The sequence below is a fragment of the Prionailurus bengalensis genome, chromosome A3 (assembly GCF_016509475.1).
Source record: "Prionailurus bengalensis isolate Pbe53 chromosome A3, Fcat_Pben_1.1_paternal_pri, whole genome shotgun sequence".
NCBI lineage: Eukaryota > Metazoa > Chordata > Mammalia > Carnivora > Felidae > Prionailurus > Prionailurus bengalensis.
In genome coordinates, this window is record NC_057354.1 from 61,233,344 (window position 1) to 61,255,992 (window position 22,649).

General features: G+C 36.9%; 1 protein-coding gene across 3 annotated transcripts in view; it reads left to right on the forward strand.

Moving 5' to 3' along the window:
* MGAT4A (alpha-1,3-mannosyl-glycoprotein 4-beta-N-acetylglucosaminyltransferase A) overlaps window positions 1-22,649 on the forward strand; it is a 122,516-nt gene that overhangs the window by 24,338 nt on the left and 75,529 nt on the right. For 2 of the 3 annotated variants that reach the window (XM_043603214.1, XM_043603215.1), the window contains exons 3-4: window positions 18,530-18,697; window positions 21,062-21,202. In XM_043603214.1, the coding sequence (XP_043459149.1) occupies window positions 18,530-18,697; window positions 21,062-21,202 (309 nt within the window). The remainder of the gene's footprint in view (window positions 1-18,529; window positions 18,698-21,061; window positions 21,203-22,649) is intronic. The other variant, XM_043603216.1, reaches the window with a different exon arrangement.

Genomic DNA, 22,649 nt, shown 5'->3' on the forward strand with positions numbered 1-22,649 from the left:
GGACAGACACTTTGTGACGATGAATACTTACACGAATAAGCAGTGATTGCTAGTAGCCAGCAAAAATGAACTAGGATTTAATCTAGACAATCAAATTCCTAAAGACAGAGACCATTTTCTTACCCCACCCCACCCTTCCCCATTTTAAAAATTTAAAAGTATACATAAAAATATAGTAATATAGAAGTATTTTCTCTAGATGTTTGTTTGTACTTCTAGTCTTTTCATCTTTAATTAATAAAGCATGGCAGACCTACCCAAAATCTCCCACCTATTTTTTTTTCATTTCATATTTTATTAATATTTTGAGCAAAGCCCACTATGTCAACTGTGTTTATTCATCCTTTTTCATTCCTTTCTTGCTTATTTTGGATCATTAAGTATTTTTCCATTTTCTCCCTATGTTAATTTAGAGGATACATACTCTTTTTAAAAAATTGAGATACAATTCAAATACCATAAAATGAACCATTTTAATTTTTTTAGGCTTATTTATTTAGAGAGAGAGTACGCACAAGTGGGGGAGGAACAGAGAGAGAGAGGGGAGAGAGAGAGAATCCCAAGCAGGTTCCACACTATCAGCACAGAGCCTGATATGGGGCTTTAGCTCATGAACTGTGAAATCATGACCTGAGCCTAAATTAAGAGTCAAATGCTTAACTGACTGAGCCACCCAGGAGCCTCTAAAACTAACCATTTTAAAGTATGCTAGTCAGTGGTTTTAATATATTCATGAAGTTGTGCAAACATCACCACTAATTCCAGAACATTTTTGTCAACCCAAAAGAAAACCCTGCACTTGTTAGCAGTCACTTTTCATTCTGTCTCCCCTCCCCCCACACCTGTATTTCACCTTTGCCCCCTACCTTGATCAAGGTAAACATATCATGTTTGTGTACTCTTCTAATCCAGTTTTTATACATTGATTTATGTATATAAATTGTATGTATAAGTGTGTCTGTATATAGGTGTGTGTTTAAAATGTTTACACAAATAGCTTTATGATGTATATGTACTAGTACTATGCAAATATTATTCTGTATTCATAAAAACATCTTGAATTTTTTTTCTCACATCATTTCAGTGTTTCTGGGGAAGGACATCCCCTAGAAATCCCTACTCTACCATTTTCGCTGATGTCACACTATAGCCACTTTTTATACCATTCTGTTCTCTAGTTCCCAGCAAGATTCTGGTACAAGTTATTCTAAAGTGGGCATATAACATTTTCATCCTTGTTCATTCAAGAGCCTGTCTTTTAGAGGTTAGGTCATGGCATGGCAGATGTGAATTTTTTGTCCTTACACACTTGACAGGTAATGGTTGGGACATGACATCAAACCCTCTGTGTTATCATCAGTCTCTTCAACATCCACATTGTATTTCTCATTTTCAGTGTTTGGGTACCCTTGGTTCTTGGTATCTAGTAATAGGAATTTTATTGTTGATTTTCATTAATTTCAGATTATTCAGTGATCACCTAATCAGTTGGGTGACCATAAATAACATTTTCAATGGACATTATTTATTTCCTCTGCAATTAGGGTGATGATATAATGTCCAGCCTGAGGCACTTGAGAGTAAAGGGAGTGCTGTTAACAATTAGAGTGGGGTAATGGTTGTAAATTGGAACTATCTTGAGCAAAGAAATATGCGGTAAAGTGAAAGACCGTGATAGACAGTGATTGGACATGTTTGGACAGAACAGGGAAACTGATTCAGTTGTGCTGGGAAGTGATAGCTCAGTGATCTCGAGCCATCATTCAGAATCATTGTGAACCTGTGTTCCTGAGAGAGTGCATGATCCAGAGTATGAATCAAACATGTGAAACCAGCACAGGATTGCAATCAGTGCTTTAGGAAGGAAGCATAAAGAGTGAGGAGAGGGGAAACATTTCCTGAGGTGATGGCAAGCATTTGTTGAAGCAATAATGAAAGGAAGTTCTCTTTTAGTGTGTTGATTAAGCTCTAGAAGGTTAATGAACTCTCTTCTCAAGGGAAATGAGTTTTGCCCTTTCTGAACCAATTGGACACAAGAGTGAAGATAACATGGGTTTCCTTATCAGAAAACTAAGATTGATGATAAAGGAGAAATAAGACACTCTAAGATGTCATCCTGTCACCTTCCTTAAAGAAAGTTTCTTCTTGCATGTGAATTGTTCTTTCTATGTTCTTTTGGTGAACTCTATAGAAGGTAATATGCTAAACTATCTTAGTGGTTAAACTGCTACAGTAGTGAATTAGAACTTGAGGGAAATGTCAGTTACAGGGTATTAGGGTTTTACAGGCATTGTGCTCTTGGATTTGTTAGTAGCTTTCTTCATATTGCTCCTTTTGCTCTCTTCAGCTTAGTTAAATCATTCATTTAGCTAGTGTTTATTGAGTGTATACAAGGTACTGTTCGACTAGGCACTGGTGATAGAGTGGTAAACAAGATAGTCTTTGTGACAGCAAGGATATCACCTGTTTATAGAGATGCTAAGGGTGGAGGCAGGGAGTTACCCAATAATATTTGAGCAACTGAACAGACTATTTTGGATAGCAGTGAATACTGACACTAAGATAAGCAAATGTGATGGAGAATGCCAGAGGTAGGAATGAAGGCTATTAAGATACAGATAGTCAGAGAAGGCCTTTCTGAGTAGGTGGCAGTTTCGTTGAGGCCTAAATGATAAGCCAAAGCAGTAGAGTGAAGAGGGAGTCTTAGCAGTAGGAATACCAGGTGTGAAAGTGCTGAGGTAAGAATGCGCTTGGCATGTTGAAGGAACACAAAATCAGCGCGGGTAAAGCCTAGTGTGGGGGGTATGGCAGAGATGGGCATCAAGAGTTCTGTGATATGGGGCGCCTGGGTGGCGCAGTCGGTTAAGCGTCCGACTTCAGCCAGGTCACGATCTCGCGGTCTGTGAGTTCGAGCCCCGCGTCAGGCTCTGGGCTGATGGCTCAGAGCCTGGAGCCTGTTTCCGAGTCTGTGTCTCCCTCTCTCTCTGCCCCTCCCCCGTTCATGCTCTGTCTCTCTCCGTCTCAAAATAAATAAACGTTAAAAAAAAAAAAGAAAAAAAATAAAGAGTTCTGTGATAAATTTGAGATGCTTAGGCTAGAGATACAGATTTTAGTATTATCAGCATGCAGATGAAATTTAAAGTCCTAGGAATGGATGAGATAATTTACAGGATTGAGCCCTGTCAACTCTATCTTTGAGGTCAAGTAGAAGAGGAGAAGCAGTTGGTGAAGTAGGAAGAATGTTAGGACATTGTAATCCCAAAGAAATCAATTGAGGGAAGTGTTTCAAGAAGGAGAAAAGTGGTCGGTCACGTAGGACGCTGCTGAAAGCTTGTGTGATGTGAGGACAGATCAGTTTTGTGTACAACTCTCATTTCTAATTCTGACATCTCACTGGTCACCAGGGTTTAGCTCACCTTCATCTCCTAAGTTGTCACCATCCTGAGTACTTACTAGTACCCCAAAAGTGTTGTGTTTCTTACTCTCACAATGTTCCGCCCCTGACCCTCTTTGCCATAGCCTTGCCTTTCCTGTACACTTTAGCTTAACCGCCTTAGCTTCCCCATGATCTCTAGCTTTCCCTTTGACCCGTGGCATCTCCTTGCCAGCATGTCATCTGTGTTCCATGGTGGCCAAGAACTAGTCTTGGAGCTGAGTACAGAAATACCCTCACCCTCAGCCTCCTGTCAGTATCTCCCAGGGTGTTGCATCCTGGTACCTCCTCATTCTCTCTTTCCAACTCCATTCTCTGAGTACTGTGATCACCACCTTTTTGTGGTTGTTTCTCCTCGGCTTCTTATTAAACGGAGTGGGTCTTCTGGTTCTACTTTCTAGGTCCTTCAGATAAAGCCATGGTATTGCTATCTGTTTATGTGTCTTGTACTTTTCTTTTAAGTAAGGTTCACACCCAGTGTAGAGCCCAATGTGGGGCCTGAACTCTTGATGCTGAGATCAAGAGTCAGATGCTTAGGGGCACCTGGGTAGCTTAGTCAATTGAGCATCAGCTCTTGATTTCTGCTCAGATCATGATCTCATGGTTGGTGAAATTGAGCCCCATGTCAACTCTGCGCTGACAGCATGGAGCCTGCTTGGGATTTTCTCTCTCTCTTTCTCTCTCTCTCTGCTCCTCCCCTGCTCATGCTCGCTCACTCTCTCTCCCTCTCTCAATAAGTAAATAAACATTAAAAAAAAAAAGATATGCTTAAAACTGAGCCCTGCTGTGTTTTGTGGTTATAAATTAAATAACATTTTTATTAAAGTGTAATATGCTTGTAGTTAATAAAATATATGATTACCTCAAAGGTTATATTGAAAGAATGGTATTCAGCTTCATTTCTCTGTACTGTCCTAGTCTCATTTCCTAGAAGTGGCTATTTTTAGTACTTTTGGCTGTTCTTTCTGATATTGCCATATTTATAAATGACATATATATGTTATTATTTCTTGATTTTTAAAAAATTTTAGATATAATCTATGGACTTTCTATTATAGATGAGCATTTGGCTCTTAGTGTCTTTTTCTTTTGCCATCAGAAATCTGTTGAGCCTCAACTCCACTATTTCCATTTTGTTTTATAATTTCTACCTCTTTATTTTCTCTGTTCATTACATCAGTTTTATCACACTTTCCTTTAATTCTCTAAATGTGGTTTTATTTGGTTCTTTTTTAGTAGTTGTTTTGAAGTCTTCATCTGATAAATCCAACATCTGGGAATACTCAGAGATCATTTCTATGGACTGCTTTTTAATTGCTCCTCTCCAATTATGGGTCACACTTCCTTTTTTCTTTGCGTGTCTTGTAAATACATGTTGACCACTGTATATTTTAGATAATATATTGATGCAACTCTAGATTTTTTTTTTTTTTTTTTTTTTTTTTTTTTTTTAAATCACTGATGGTGGTGGTGGTTTTGCTTGCTCATTTGTTCAGTGACTTGGTTGGGTTAAATCTCCAAAGTTTGTCTGTCCCATGGTATGTGACTACGGATCTCTATGTTTTTATTTTGATTTGTTTTTATTTTTAAGCGCACAGAATAGTGTTCAGTCAAAGACCGATCAGGGTTTGGAGTCAAACACTTTGAGCCAGTAAGACCTCTATTCTCTGCTGATGGGTGCATGTGGGCTGTGGAGCAGTCCTACTTTGGGCTGTTTTCAAGTCAGCTCTGGCTTTACTTTCCTCTTGCTTCTATTTCAGTTCTTCTGTGTGTGTCCATGGGTTTTGTCAGTTAGGCACGTGTGGGTAGCTTGGGCCTGCTCTGGTCTCTGTTGTGCGTGCTCATAGCCTACAGTCAACCTGAACTGTGAAGAGCTTTTTAAGCTCCCTCTCACTAACTCCCTAGAACTCCGTGTTAAGTCTCCTTAAGTCTGCCAGTCCATTGCTTGCTCCATATGGTACAGTAGCCTCAGGCTAGCAGAGCCACTGGTCCACCCTTTCATTTGCCTCAGAGATTGCCACTTTGACCTGTAGTCCCAATCAAGTGAGTCCCCTCTGGCAATGACAGTGAATCTGCTGGTTTCAAGGTCTGCCCCCTCCTTGTTGAACTTCTGAAGTAATATAGCTGAGGTGGGATGAGGCAGCTCCTGGCAAGAAAGCCACATACTTACGCTGTTCTTACCCAAAGTGCAGTTTTTTTCATGAATAAACGCTTCTCAATTTGTTGTATGTCTCTGGTTGATTGCCAGAGCACCGAAATGGTTGTTTTTGACTCGTTTGGCTAGCTTTATAGTTGCTCTTGGGGAAGAGAAATCTGTGGACCTCCTCCATCTGTTGTGCTAGAAGTTAGAAGTCCCCTGGGCATTTTTAAAAAAGTCCGTCAGGTGATTCTGATTTGCAGGCAGGCTTGAGACCCATTATACCTAGGATTCTCCAAACTCGTATAAATACGTACACATAAAATCATGGTGTAAAGTTTTTGCCATAGTGAATTTCTAAAAAAAGAAAAGTCTTTAGTATCTGAGGTATTATAAATAAGGACCTAATGTTAAAATAGGACCTGAAGGGGGTTAGAATATAGACCTAAATTCTGCCAGGTAGGCCAGCTGCCTTTCTTGTTTATGTATTAAATTTGGCAGATTTAGCCCTTGGGCTTGGTGTGGTATTATTTTATGTTCAGCTTAGTTGGCTACCATCCATTTCCTAAAACACTTTCCTAATCTAATTTTTCCAGGTTGGAAAGCTGCTTAAGCATGTGCTGTGTTCAGAGGTTGTCTGGAAATCTACGCTTGACGTATTCTTAACTCTGAAAAGGATATTATTCATGGCTGACATATTAGAGGAGGGCTAAATTGAGAACACTGGATTATTACAGAACATTAGCTAACTGAATTTTTTGTGATGCTTTCGAAAGACTGCCAGCCAGGCTTTGGGGATATGAGTAATTGTTTAGTTCTGGGCTCCATTGTTTAATGAAGTACATGGATAAAGTGCATTGCACCCTTAAACTGGCAGTAGACAAGAATAGCATAAAAAAAAAGCTAGCATATCACTCTTATTTAATAGAATATAAATGCATGGAAATGTGAAAATGCTGGTCAACAGAATCTATCTAGCAGGTAGAGCTGTGTTAACAGTTTTGATATATTTTCCTTCATTTTTCTGGACTGGTGATTCTCAAAGTGTGGTTCAAGGACATGAGTCCCAACACCTTTTCAGGAGGTTCATGAAATCAAGACTATTTTTGTAAAAATACTACTTATTTGGTTATTTGCCTTTTTTATTCTCAAAAGAGATAGCAGAAGCAGATATGAGAATTCAGCTGTATTTTGTTAAGACAGACATTAAAGAGATTTGAGCAAATGTCACTCTATTAAATGTTTTTGGTTTAGAAAATAGTTATTTTTGGCAAATATGTTATTTATGTTAACATGTAGTGGGTTTATTTTTTAAAGAATTTTAAATATTTTACATGTTAATTGGTTTTAATTTCTAATATGGGAAGTGTTGATATAATTCACATAAAAGGTCTTTTGGGGTCCTCTAATTTTTGAAAAATTTTGTAAAGGGGTTCTGAGACCAAAAAGTTTGAGAGCTACTATACTAAATATAATGTAATTGGCATCATATTGGGAGTGTTGGATAGCTCACATTTTTGCTTAATATGTCACAGATGTTTCCCATGTCATTATTTTTATTGGGCCCATAACATTCTTTTATATAATTACCATCACTAGCTTAACCTTATAAATAATGCTGACAAATTTTGCACATGTCAGTTTATGATAATTTTCCTTTTAATTTAAGAGGATTTGCAGCTCGCTGGCATAGCTAGTTATTACCTAGCATTCTACAAGGCAATGACATGAAAAAATCTAAAATGTGATTCCTGCTGTAAAGAGAGTTAACAACAGATCTGAGACTGCTTATTATTAGAAAGACCTGCTTCCAAGGCTGGACCTTGGCTCACATCTGGTAACTTGCCTGGTAAACACTGATATAAAACTGACCCTACATTGTAAGAGTGGTTTATTGTGCCTAAATTATTTATACAAGCAATTTGGTTTATGCTGAACACCTGCTTTCCTTATTAGAGTCAGGAATTTTGGTATGTGCTAGGCAGAGAGCTTACCTACATGACCAGCCTCCAATAACAACCTTGGACACTGAGTCTCTAATGAGCTTTACTGGTGGACAACACTTTGGATGTGTGTCAAAATTCACTGCTAGCAGAAGTAAGTGTGTCCTGTACCACTCTGTTGGGAGAAGTGCTGGATGCTTGTATCTGGCTGCTTTCAAGACTTTTTGTCTCTAGTTTTCTGAAGTTCATTTATGGTGTTTCTTGGTATAGATTTCTTCGGGTTTATCTTTTTTGGAATTTTCTCAGCTTCTTACGTCTTAATGTATGTTCATATCTTTTACCAAATTTGGGATATTCTAGCCATTACTTTTTCTAATACTTTTTCCACCCCACTGTCTTGGTGTTTTCCCTCTGGGATTCTGTTGACAAGAATGTTAGATTTTAGATCTTTTGTTACAGTTTCAAAGGTCCCTGACACTCATAAAAATTTTTTTCCAGTCTCTTTTCTCTTTGTTGTTCAGATTGGGCAATTTTGGTGGTCTTTCTCAAGATTCGCTGATACTGTCTTCTGTCTTCTTCATTCTGCTATTGAGCCCACACATTAAATTTTTTATTTCAATTATCATATTTTCTGTTCTAAAATTTCATTTGTTTCTATAATTTTTATTTTGTATTTCTTTGTGTAGGGTTTCTTTCTTTCTTTCTCTTTTTCATTTGTTTAATCTGCCCATGGAAACATTTTTATGATGGCTGCTTTCAAATCCTTATCAGATAATTCCACCATCTGTGTCATCTTGGTGGTGGCATGTATTCATTATCTTTTCTTTTTCTTTTTTTTTTTAATTTTTTTTAATGTTTATTTATTTTTGAGACAGAGACAGAGCATGAACTGGGAGGGTCAGAGAGAGAGGGAGACACAGAATCCAAAGCAGGCTCCAGGCTCTGAGCAGTCAGCACAGAGCCGGACGCGGGGCTCGAACTCACGGACCATGATACCATGACCTGAGCTGAAGTTGGATGATCAACCGACTGAGCCACCTAGGCGCCCCGTATCTTTTCTTTTTCAAGTTGAGATTTTATTGATTCTCAGTATGATGGGTGATTTTCAGCTGTATCCAGGGCATTTTAGATATTATGTTATGAGACTCTGGGCCTTGTTTAAGTTGTCTGTCTTAGCTGGCCTTCTCTTACACGATTTTTTGGGGGGAGGTTGGAGTGCCACTTTATCACTGCCAGGTGAGGATAGAAGTCCAACCTCCTTACTTTCCCTCTGTTGATACCCATTAGGAAGGGGCATCTCATTTCTGCTGTGCAAGGGTAGGAGGTTCCCCATTAGGCATCTGGTGACGCCACTCTGGTTGGCAGAGGGGGAGGAACCTGTCACTACTTTCCATTTGGCCTCCACTGGTATTTCATTGTGGGGGCACTTTACTGTTGAAGGGTAATGAAAGTCCTGGCTCTTCGTAAATTTTTTCTGATATGGCCCGTGTGTGTGTGAGTGTGTGTGTGGGGGGGGAGGGGCTTTGTTACAGTTGGATAGGGGTGGAAGTCTAGACTCCCCAATTCGCTTTTGCTAGTGAGGTAGGGATTGGACCATGGTGGTTTTCATGGTGTTTGGTCAGGAATATAGTGGTTATTGTCTAAAAGGTTTCTCCCTTGTTAGGTTGTCCCATCCTTAGTCCTTTTTAGAGAGAGTGGGTTTTTCTTGAGATGTTTTTGTGTGCTCCTGTTTGTGTTTCCTGGATGGTGGCTTCTCCAGTACTCTGTCTGGAATATATGAGGCAAAAAGAAAACTCAAGAGAACTCACTATTGTGTCGTTCCTTAGGTTCCATTGTCCCTTCTATCTGCTGACTTCTGTACGCCTTTAAGAACCTTCCTTGTGTTTGTAATATGTAATGTCCAGGGTTTTTGTTATACTTAGTGGAAAGAATAGGGAGGTGTCTATTTTGATCTGTAACTGGAGTCTTGATCTTGAACTTGACAGAATTCATTTATGATGTTGTCATCTGAAGAGTCCTAGTCTGAGATTTTACTTTTATAATCCATTTCACCAACAGTGAGTTTAGGATAATATTACCTGTCTCTGCATTCATTTTCTGATTTATCTAGTAATTGTGAAATGTTTTCCTGTCAGTTTCCTTCTTGTTGTTGTTGTTGCCATTATGGTTACAGGAAGGAAAAATCCTAAATTCTCAATTGTTTTCAGTGAAGTTTACAAAAGACTACAAAGTTAGTGTTTCCAAGCGAGTGAACTGTATTTATGTCAATTGGACAAAAAAAAGTTCTCAGTAATTCAAAATAAAGACAACAGAAAAGGTGGGGATATTTCTGGGTGGATAGGGGGAACATGAATAATAGGAAAGAATAAAGAGGTGAAAGATGTGAAGTTAGTGGATGATAATGAAAAGTACGGAAAGAAACAGAAAAATTTGAAAAGAGTTTTGCAGAAAAGTATTAGGAAAGGTAGATAATAAGGAACAGAGGAAAGTGAAGAGAAGTAAGAAAACATGAAATAAAGCATAAAAGGAATAACCAGATCTAGTGAGGGAGATACAGAAAGTGGACACGACGTTTGCTGGTAGGGCTAGTCCATAGTGTAGGGTTGCCTAGTGATTAGTATCCTGCTTTTTATTTTTTATGTTTTAAAGGTATATAAGTATGTATTTATTTTCTATTTAAATTTTATGCTTTTTAAATAAAGGTGATTCTAATGTAGAATAAATGCTGTGTCTTAAGGGATTTTTTTAAAAATAGTAAATACTAATATTTTTATTCTGGCATAAAGCAGTATTTTATATATTAACTTACAGAAAACGTATTTTATGTACAATTGTAAAGAAACTGCTGCACAGATAACTCCAATGTAAAAATGGATTGTATTTTAAAAGTTCATTGAGTTTGATACTTCATGGGAAAATACATACCATTGTATCTTTTGGAATACAAATTTTTTGTTTTGGGAATAAAGCAACACCTCTTTGGAAAAGTGTCTGCCAGTAAGTTTAAGTACTTAAGGAAAAGAGTTCATGGCTGTCTGATAATTTTTACTCCAAGCTCCTTATAGCTTTCTGAATTTTTAAAAATCAGGTTTAATAGAATCATGGTCAATATAATTTAGTAAAGAACAGTTATAAACATATGGCTAAGTATACTCTAGTAAGCATTATCCTAAGTTATGCAATTTATTGTTTTTTCATCTCATTTCACTATGATAATGGAATTTAGAACTTTATGATAATTGCTAAAAAGAGATTTCCCTTACCTCAGGGAAATCAAGGAAAATGATTTGTAGCTATTTAATGGGAAACTACATCTAAGAGTGTGTTGTAATAGGTATATGCAGCATCATTTGATTATCTTAAGGTGTTGTGCTTTATTTATATGATCAGTGGATAGATTTTAACTTATTAAGCCTTTACCTGGAAGTCTGTTTTGAATGATATTGTTAATGATTATACTACTTAGGGGACAACTTGGAAACAGTGATTGTATTCCAGAAAACTTCTCACCCATAGCTTCTCTGGTATTCATTCACTAGTTAGGATTCTGTTTTGTAAGCATAGTGAAAACATTATGTAAGGGAACAGAGGAATTTTACTCTTTGTTTTAATCTAAATAAAGTATATGATTTTGTGTATCAATGGGCTCCATTTTCCCTTTGAGTTTAGAAGGGTGCTGCAGGTTTAATCCGTGCTTGTATGGTAGATCCTGACTGGAATACTCTAGGGACATTGAATGGTCTTGTTAATTCTACATAATTCTTAAGAGGTCCTTGGAAATAGGTGTCCACTGAATATTTTAAAATATGTCTATGCCCCAAGTATAATCTTGAGGATTATGTCCTGAACATTTTAATGCCCCCTTCTCTCCCTGGATCTCTTAACATGTAAGCCAGAGAGAGGAGAAGCAGCTAGTGCATATTGGAGCAGAACCACACAAATGTCCAGGCTGCCTGAGTCTAGACCTACTTTGAGGACAGTATTGGCTTAATGCTGTTCAGTGGGTAGCTTAGCATCACCTTGGAGCTTGTTAGAAATTCTTCTTTTTTTATTATTTTTTTAATTAAAAAATTTTTTTTTAATGTTTACTTATTTTTGAGACAGAGGGAGACAGAGCACGAGTTGGGGAGGGACAGAGAGAGAGGGAGACACAGAATCTGAAACAGGCTCCAGGCTCTGAGCTGTCAGCACAGAGCCCGATGCGGGGCTTGAACCCACGAACTGTGAGATCATGACCTGAGCCAAAGTCAGACACTTAACTGACTGAGCCACCCAGGTAACCCAGAGCTTGTTAGAAATTCTTAAGTACCATGTTAGACCTACTGGAATCAGAATCTCTTGAGGTGGGGGTCCAGAATTTTATGTTTTAACAATCTGTGTTTTAACAATCCAAGTAGTAATGTTAGAGCAGTAATGTTAGAGAATAAGATACTTAGTCTTGTTTGTAACTTTTAGCTGTCCATTCTAATTAGAATTGTTCAAATTCATTTCATCCTCTGTCTTTTGGACTCCTATTCACTATGTCTTTTGGCTTTTCTAGACCAGTTCTTTTTTTTTTTTTTAATTTTTAAAAATGTTTATTTTTCAGAGAGAAAGAAAATGCAAGCAGGGGAGGGGCAGAGAGAGAGAGGGAGACACAGAATATGAAGCTGGCTCCAGGCTCTGAGCTGTCTGCACAGAACCTAACATGGGTCTTGAGTTCATGAACTGTGAGATCATGACCTGAGCCAAAATCGTACACTTAACCTACTGAAGTCACCTAGGCTCCCCTTTTCTAGACTAGTTCTAAACCCTTTCTGAATCCAGTTCTTTTATTTTTTAAGAGATTTTTAAGTAGGAAATTGCCCATAATTTCATCTGGGCCTTCTTCCTTTTAAAAAATGGTTGCATAAGAATGGTAAATGTGCAATGAAATGTTTTTCAAAGGCAATAACTTCCTGAAAAATAAAGCTTGTTAAATTGTGGAATCTATTACTAAGGGAGCTCCTCGCTCATATATGTGTATGTATGTCACACACACACACACACATACACACACACACACACATACGTATATATATTTTAATATTTGTGTGAAGTAGTTCATTGTAGTATTAAAGGACAGAGGGATGGACCAGATGACTTATCAACATTCTTTCCAGTGCCAGGATTTTATTGTTTAATATGTATTAAAATTAAGAAATTTAAAAGTGGGTTTAATTTTTGGTAATTTTAAGTTTAACATAAGCCAGTTTTTGTTTTTATTTTTATTTTGAGAGTGAGACAGAGCAAGGGAAGGGTGGAGAGAGAGGGAGAGAGAGAATCCAAAGCAGGCTCCACACTGTCAGCACAGAGCCGTATACAGGGCTTGAACTCATGAACTGTGAGATCATTTCTTGAGCCAAATTCAAGAGTCAGATGCTTAGCCGACTGAGCCACTCAGAAGCCAGTTTTTAATGTTGGCTCATAGAACTCAGTAGTATCCCCCACATCTTGCTAATAAAAAAGTACTATTGTTTGAAAATGAACTTTTTTGTTCTGTTTTTATATATAATATACTGGGTTTTAGTTTATAGCACCTTTTTGTTTGTGTTAATTTTTCATCTGTACTGTTTATACATTTTTTTAATTGTTGAGTCCAAAGCTGTTATTTTTAAATTGTTGAACCATATAAAATTGCCATTTTTGTTAAAAATAATCAAATATCAGCGATTTCATATGGTTCAACTTAATAAGTCTTTGAAGACCTAAAGATACACTTTTACTGGAAAACTGGCTTGATTATTTGATTTGAAGGAATTAAAGTGGTTTCTCTGGAAATTTTGTATGTTTCAGAGTCTTAGGTTCACAGAACATGATTTGTACTTTCATTGTCTAATCTGGATATATAATTTTCTACAGTTAAAAAGATTCGGGTCACCTGGGTGGTTCAGTCAGTTGAGTGTTTGACTATTGATTTCGGCTCAGGTCATGATCTCATGGTTTGTGAGTTCAAGCCCTGAGCTGACAGTGCAGAGCCTGCTCGGGATTCTCTCCCTCTCCCTCTCTCTCTTCCCCTGCTTGTATGCTCTCTCCCTCTCTCTCTCAAAATAAATAAACTTACAAAAAAAAATTTTTTTTTAAGTTAGGTTCTGTTTACAATAAAACAAAACAAACAGAACTAGGCATTTCCTGGTAAGATGATAATATAAGAGTTTCCCACACCGTCTTGCCATGTCCCCTCCCCCATAGAAACTGATTGAAATGATTAAAGAAAAGCAAAAAAAAAAAAAAAAAAAAAAAAGGTATTGTGCTAGTAATGTTGAAAACAGAATTGTCAAACACGTAATCACAAATTTGAAGAAACTGTTTTTATGTTATACTAAAGTGTGAACTTCTGGGATGATACACTACTCTCCTCAAGGGAGCAGTATAGTACTATGGGAAATATAGGTGGAGAAAATTCTAGAAGTCACTAGTGAGCCTGTGTTTGGGTAGATGATGGAGGATGGACTGCACAGGAGGGCTGTGTAAAGATCATATGTAACTCCTTTCTGTTTGGAGGAGCCAACAGCGTTCTGTGGTATTCCTGGCAGGACTAGCTCAAGGCTTTACACCACACATACTCTTTTTCACTGACATGGCTTTCTGGCTGGAGTATGGACTTGCTCTGATGTCATGGAGAGAACCCTTTGAATGCGGAAGGGTGGAGTTAGAAACAAAGGATGGATGTGAGAGATGGGAAATGACCCAATTGGAACCCTTTCATAGCTGTGGACTTTGGGCTAAGAGCAGCAGTAGTATCTGGCCCTGAAAGAATATACTTAGGACTCTATCCAGTACTTCATGGGCCCAAGGGATCTTTTCACAAGCATGGCCAGGTCATCTGAAAGCAGGACAGCACTTTGGAATTAGGGTTGGGAGTATTTATCCATTGGTACTGGTTACTCTCTTTACTTGGTGAAGCTGGCCTCTGGGAAGTTGGTTTCAAAAAGTACCAAGAAAATGTAGGGACAGAGACTGCCCTCAAGTCCATATCCCATCTTCCCACTCAAGAGCTGCTAAAAGACCTAACCTGTATGTCATCCGGTCCCTCCTGCTTACTTTTTAAAAACTTAAATTTTTAAGTTTATTTAATTATGTTGAGAGAGGGGGAGGGGAGGGGCAGAGAGAGAGGGGTACAGAGGATCCGAAGCAGGCTCCATGCCAATAGCAGAGAGCCTGATGCGGGTCTCCAACTCATGAACTGTGAGATGATGACCTGAGCCGAAGTCAGACACTTAACCGACTTTAAGGAGCCCCTTGAAAACTTATTTTTAAAAAAGTTTCAACTGAAGAAGAGTTACAAGGGTAGTACAAAATGACTTTTCTATACATATCATCTGTTAGGAACATAACCTTTCTATCAATTTGTTGATAGTTTCTTTTCAGAACCATTTGGGAGTAAATTACAGAAATCATGCCTTTTTACCCCTAAATAATTTAATGTTTATTTCCTAGGAACAAGGAATTCTGTTTAAGTACTACAGTATAAGGATCATACTTAGGGAATTTAACATTGGCACAGTATCTACTGTATATTCTGTTATTTTTTCCGGTAATGTTCTTTGTAGCATTTAGTTTGTACGGTCTAGGATTCAGTCCATGGCTGTGCTTTGCATTTTGTTGTCATGACTCCTTTAGTCTCTTAATCTGTGATAGTTCCTAGTAAGCCTTTGTCTTTGATGACCTTGACATTTTTTATAATACAAGCTTTTTGTTTTGTACATTATCTCTCAGTTTGGCTGTGTGTGATGTTTCCTTGAGATTAGATTCAGATCATGCATTTTTTGGCAGGAATGCCACATAAATGAGGTGTGTCCTCTGTGCATCATATCAGAGGCACGTTGTATCTGTTTTCTGGGTGCTGACATGAACTTTGATCACGTAAGTTAGATATCTGGCAGGTTTCTTCATAGTAAAGTTAGCATATTTTTCCTTTTGTAAATTAATAAGTACTTTGTAGGGAGATACCCTGAGGTGACATACATACCCCCTTTGTTCCTCAGAAAACTTTGATCTGCTGGTTTTAGCATCCATTTTTGATTCTTGCCTGAATCAGTTATTGCTACGATAGTTGTAAAATGGTAATTTTCCAACATCCATCATTCCTTCTACATTTATTAGCTTGCATTCTACTAAAAGAAACACATCTCCCTCACCTGTTAATTTTTGTTTATTATTTTATTAATGTTTATTTTGAGTGAGAGAGCAGGGGACGGGCAGAGGGAAAGGGAGAGAGAGAACCCAAAGCAGGGGTTGAGAGCTGAGAGCACAGGGCCAGACGCGGGGTTTGATCCAATAAACCATGATATCATGACCTGAGCCTAAATCAGGAATTGGATTCTTAACTGACTGAGCCATCCAGGTGCCCCTCATTTATTATTTATATGAGGTCATGGATTCTTATTTTATTCAATAGGTTATAAGCTATTACTGTCAATATTTGTTTTGGTACTTAAGTTGTCTCTAATTTGGCCAATAGGGGCCCATTAAGTACCATGCTGTGCCCTTTTGACAAATCCTGTCTTTTTGTAAATAACATTTTCTTAGTTTACACCAAATTGTTTCAGGTTCATCTTAAAGTTACTTCTCCAGAGAGTTCTAATTCTCTTTTGGGCAGATGATGTCAAGAAACCACTATCTCAGCACTGTGTAAGTGTTAAGAAGAGGATTTTAAATTGCTCATGTAAAGAGGGAAGAACTGAGAGGAAGTTTACTCATGCTAATTTTGGACACAGCCTGCTTGGTGTAATTGGCCCTTATCCACACTATCCAGACCTGGCAGTCTACACTGTTTTAATTCCTGTAGCCTTCTAGTGTGTTCTGATCTCAGGGCATATTCCCCTTTATTATTTATTTATTTATTGTTTGTTTGTTTTGACTCTTCAGAAACATCTCTCCCGTAGATGAATTTGAGTCACGTGTCAAAAGTCATATACCAAAAAAGTTTCAGTGTTCTTTTGAAAGATATTGAATTTATAATTAAACTTAGGGTAGAATTTATCTTTTTTTTTTTTTTTACAAGTTTGAATCTTCTCGCTTAGGATTGAGAGATGACTTCGTTAACTCTTCCATTAGAGGTTTCAGTAAAGGGTTTGTAGTTTTCATCATATGAATCTTATAAAAATTTTTTAATGCTTCTTTGCTTTTAAAAGACAGAGAGTGTGAGCAGGTTAGGGACAGAGAGGGAGACACAGAATCTGAAGCAGACTCCAGGCTCTGAGCTGTCAGCACAGAGCCCGATGCAGGGCTCAAACTCACAAACTGCAAGATCATGAACTGAGCTGAAGTCGGACGCTTCACCGACGGAGCCACCCAGGTGCCCCCATCATATGAATCTTGCATATCTCTTGTTACAATTCTTTTAGTTTTTGTTAGAGTATAATTGTTTATAGTTTTGTGTTTGTGAATAGTATCTTTTTAACATTTCTTTTATTATGAATATATGCATACGGACATGCGCCTAAACTATGAATGTATAGTGATGAATTTTTTTGAACCACTACCCAGAGCAGTCAATAGGACCTAGCTGGCACTCTGAAGCTCCTTATATGCCCCTCCTAATCACAGCCTTCTTTTTCCTTTCTTCCCTCCTAAAGCCAGCAAGTTAAGGAGAATATAGCTGCTTATATGGTGATTGTTCAATGTATGGAAGAATGACAATTGAGCAGGGCAGACTTTTTTTCCCTGACACAGAATTCTGAAGAGATGTTTATTGTGTGAGCTTTTGTGTAAGGGACAAGGAACAAGATAATTGCCTGTTGTTAAGAATATCTTTATAACCGTGCAGATTTATTTTTTTTTAGGTCTGTTTCTTATTGAGTCTGTCCTTGAAGAAGGCAGAGATAATAATATTAAATAAAAAGTAGTCTTTCTAAGGTGTGTTTTGTTTAGATATCAAAATAGTAACCTTGGATTATCCAGCTTGATACAGAAGTTGAAAACCATTGTTCTGGTTTCTCTTAGTTTAATGAGTTTGTAGAAATTGCTCATACTACTCCTATATCCCTCAACTACCTTTCAGCATTGCTGATCAAAATTAATGAATGGTTTGTCCTCCACCATCTCTTAGATTTTGATGTCAGATTCAGTCCTTAGGCATCGTCTCACTGTGCACTTTGTCTCTGAGCTGTCTGATACTGTTGTTTCAATGCCTGCATTTATCCTCATGAAATCCACTTTTATTTCCCAAACCAGGTTTTCCTGACCTGTGATTGTCTCAAATTAAAATGGATGACTGTTAACTGGAGTCATTTTACACCTGCCTAATAAGAAGTTTTAGAAATAAGGAATTAAAAAAAATTTTTTTTGTAATGTTTGTTTATTTTTGAGAGAGAGAGACAGAGGATGAGTGGGGGAGGGGCAGAGAGAAAGGGAGACACAGAATCCAAAGCAGGCACCAGGCTGTGAGCTGTCAGCACAGAGCTGAACGCAGAACTTGAACCCACTGACCAGGAGATCATGACCTGTGGCAAAGTTGGACACTTAACCGACTGAGCCACCCAGGCGCCCCTAGGAATCAGGAATTTGACCAAAGTCTGGCCTAGGGAAATCTTTGCAGAATTGGAAGTACAGAGGAAAAAGCCTATAGAAATTAATGATAATGCTATAGAAGAGATAATATTCATTTTATTAATTATATTATCAGTTTCAATACTTCATCTCTCTATCTTAATACAAATAAGGTCTTTATATTTGTTTGAACCTTTTGAGAAATGATGTTAGTAGTATGCCTGAAATGTTAATTCTAGAAACTTTGTCCTTTTTCTCCCTGTCTTTACATTTCTGAAAGACTAAGTAGAAAGTGTTTGCATTCTTACAGATATTAAGAGCATTAGGGTTAGTTGTAGCTTTGCTATGTATAAGTGGTTGGGGCTCTTTTTTCAGTTCTGTCTCAATACATAAATGAACATCTTTCTGAAAAATGTGACTTTAAAATTTCTAATCTTACAGTTATGTCTTATGTTTCTTCTTTTTTTAAATAAATATATTAAAAACCTTTGGTTTTGCTTCTAGAAAAACTGATTGCTTATCAACGAGAGTTTCTTGCCTTGAAAGAACGTCTTCGTATAGCTGAACATAGAATCTCGCAGCGCTCTTCTGAATTAAATGCCATTGTACAGCAGTTCAAGCGTGTAGGAGCAGAAACAAATGGAAGTAAGGATGCATTAAATAAGTTTTCAGGTACAAATGATATTTTTAGTTTCATAAAAGTTATGTTTTCAAAGGGTTATGTGAAATAATTTATTTGAAAGTTGTATAAAGTAGCTTATCAACCAGCATATATTACTCTTTTCAGAGAGAAACATCGCACAAAACTTTGTATAATGGTAAATTATAAAACAATTTTTATTAATTGCTAAGTTTGATTTTAAGAGAGTAATAATTGATTTAGATTTCAGTTGTGTAAATTTCACCAACTAGAGCAAAAACCCAGATCTCTTCAAAAATATATTCCAAATGAAATTAAAATTTAACTTTGTGTTTTTACACACATAAATGTGTTTTTACACATAAATCTTTCAAGATTAATATACCTTTTCATTTAGCATCATCTTTTACCATTTATTCTTCTTGTCTTTAGATTCACTACCTAACCTTATTTTAAAAAAAAACAACTTTTTTTCATGTTTATTTTTGAGAGAAAGAGAGAGTGTGATCAGGGGAGGGGCAGAGAGAGAGGGAGACACAGAATCCAAAGCAGGCTCCTGGCTCTGAGCTGTCAGCACAGAGCTCACGCAGGGCTTGAACCCTTGAACCGTGAGATCATGACCTGAGCCAAAGTTGGATGCTTAACCAACCCAGGCACTCCACTACATTACCTTACCTTTGAATTTTCATGTTCTGTCTTCCCCTCCTGATTGTGAAATTTGTGTTGTGGCAAAATAACACTTAAAAGTATGGGATGGGATAGATAATAAAAAATCACCCATAAGCCTGCTGTCGAATGATTTCTCTTAACATTTTTCATTTCCTTCTAGTCTTTTTTCCATGCAAGTTTATCTTCAAAATTGTAATTGTTATAGCCTGATTTTTACTTTTGAAATTATGCTATTAGCATTTATTGTGTCATTTAATATTTTTCAAAAATACCATTTTTAATCGCCTTTTGTCAGTTAACCATATACCATAATATATTAAACAATTTTACTATTAGGCAAATAAGATTTTTCTGTGTTATTTTCTCTCCCTAGTTTATAACTCTGTGATGGATGTCTTTATGTATAACTCGGTCACATTTCTGGTAGCCCTTAAGTTACTTTTATTAGATTATGACTTCCTTAAAAACAAGGATCTATGTTTTAATGTCTGTTGATTTCCAAACACATGACACAGTGGCTGGGACAAAGTAGATGATTGCTAAATATTTATTGAGAGCATGAAAGTAAAATTCCTAAAAGGGAAATGATTGAGTGAGTAATAAGACAGAAATGTTTTAGGGTTTTTGATGCTGTCTTGAATAGCTGTAACATATATCAGATTATCACCAAAATTTAATAGCATTATTTGATCTGCCAACTTGATAGATTGAAATTGGTGCCTTGTAATTTATAATTGTTTCTTTACTTATAAGATTAAACATTAATTTCATTAAACATATCACAGTCATTTGCAGTTTTTGGTGAATTTTTGGTTCTTACATTTTTAATGGAGTCTTCATATTGTTTCACATGAAATCTTTTTTGAAGCTTTAAGACCTTATTGCTGACTTCCATATTTAAAATGTTAAATTACTGTTGGGATTTTAAAATGTTGCCTACCAGATCAGAGTTTTTATTTCATGTTATATTAAAAGATTCATTAATTCCTCCAAGAAAAACTGGAAAATGATTTGAAAGTTAGGATCTGTCTTAAATTGTGCTGTTTAAATTACTGTACTTGAATTTCTTTGAAAAAAAAATCTTCCATTTGAAAATTTGGTAAAATAGAATAGCATAAGGAAAGAGAAAATTATGGGTGGTGAATGTGCTTACTACGTTTTCATAAACGGGTAGCATGTTTAAAAAATTATTTATTTATTTATTTATTTATTTTTGAGACAGAGAGAGACAGAGCATGAGCAGGGGAGGGACAGAGAGAGGGGAGACACAGAATCTGAAGTGGGCTCCAGGCTCTGTGCTGTCAGCACAGAGTCCGACATGGGGCTCGAACTCACGGAGTGTGAGATCATGACCTGAGCTGAAGTTGGACACTCAACCGACTGAGCCACCCAGGCACCCCAACGGGTAGCATGTTTATTAGTGTGTGTTCTGCAGGGCCTAAATTCTGAACCATTACAATAGCAAGTGATGAAAGCCTTCTACCTTCTCCTGGTACTTCTGTTGACCTTTTTAGCTTCCTTCAAGTGCTGTCAGCATCAGACTCTGAGACTCTAGCTGAAGAAGTGTCTTTTTCATTTTAAAGGGAGATCTTGTTTACCAAAGTATGAAATCAGGAAAGAAAATTCTTTAGTTCTAGTTCTCATAAATGTTTACTGCTGTATTTGCGAAATCAGCAATTTCTGTAAGTAAGGTGACCCTGTGCATTAATTTTGCTTTTTTGTTTTAGATAATACCCTAAAGCTATTAAAGGAGTTAACAAGCAAAAAATCTCTTCAAGTGCCAAGCATTTATTATCATTTGCCTCATTTATTGCAAAATGAAAGAAGCCTTCAGCCTGCTCTGCAGATTGGTAATGGAAGAACAGGAGGTATGCTTATTTTGTTCCTTACTGTGGTTGTACTGCTGGTTTTAATTGGATCTTGGGATATAACATTGACCATTAGAAACCTGGCAGGTCAAAAAAGAAAAATTCCTTCTCTATGCGTAGTAACTTAGGCCTCTTTTACATTGAAAGGAGTTGGACATTTTTCTCCATAGATCAGACTGTAGAACTGAAAACGGTCACGAGAAATCTGGTTTAAGCCCCATCTCCAGGCAGAAAAATGTTTAACCTTTTAAATTTTTCAGTTTTCAAAATTTTAGATGTAGAGAGATGACTTTGTTTCTTTTATCATCTTTCAACATTAATAGCTCTTCAGTCTTTTCAAGAGAGGTTTTCTTATGTTTGCCCCTGCTTTTTCTTAGCTAGAAGGCATATATAAACTTTTGTTTAACCTTTCATACAGTAATAGAAATACTTTGGTTTGCCTTTTTTTTTTTTTTTTTTTTTTTTTGAGAGAGATTGAGGGTACCAGTGAGTGAGGGGCAGAGAGAGAGGGAGAATACCATGAGGGGCAGAAGACAGAGAGAAAGGGAGGGAGGGAGGGAGAGAGAGAGAAGCAGAGCTCACCTGAAGCAGGGCTCAAGTTTACCTGATGCAGGGCTGGAACTCACCAACCATGATGTCGTGATCTACACCAAAGTCAAATGATTAACCAACTGAGCCACCCAGGCGCCCCTGCTTTTTTTCTAATATATGAAAAGGTAGTTATTGCATATTTTATTCCTTTTGTTAGAACCACCAGAGCTTCTTGAATTTTCCTTGTGGGCCCTCTTTACCATTTTTTTATGATTTTTATTCTTTTATTTTGATCTTGTTTATCTTTTCTTTGGAGATTTTAAAATGTAGAGACCAAAATATCATTTTGCTCCCCTAATAAGTCTTTGACAAATGACAAAACCATTACCTAATAGATACACAAAGATATCTTTGTGATAATGTTTTTGAAAAGTTGATTTAATCTGCTTTTGATTCAATAGGATTCTTAGGTATTTTACTTTTGTGTGTTGCATTTACCATATTATTAGCATAAGCTTTTATATTTGTCTTTTTTTTCTGCTATCTTTCTACTTTATGAATCATTTAAAATCTTCCTAAGGAAGTGATAATTCTTAAAATATTAGGTTAAAACTAAATCATTTTTCCATTTCTTTATTGATTCACTAAATATTTATCCAGCAGGTACTGGATGTGCAAAGACTAACAAGATGTGTAGTGTACTCTAAATTATTTTCCTTAGAACATTGATCATTAATTATTTCTGAAGTTGATATTTTGTCTCTCCCTTGAACAATCACTATTTGGGTCAGATGTCTCAGCCATTCAGTACATTTGTTGGTTTAGAGGATACCTTCATTAATAAGAATATCAAATGAAAAGAAAGTGCGAGTATTTTTAAAGTCATTTAAGACTTTAGAACCTCTAATAGGTTCAA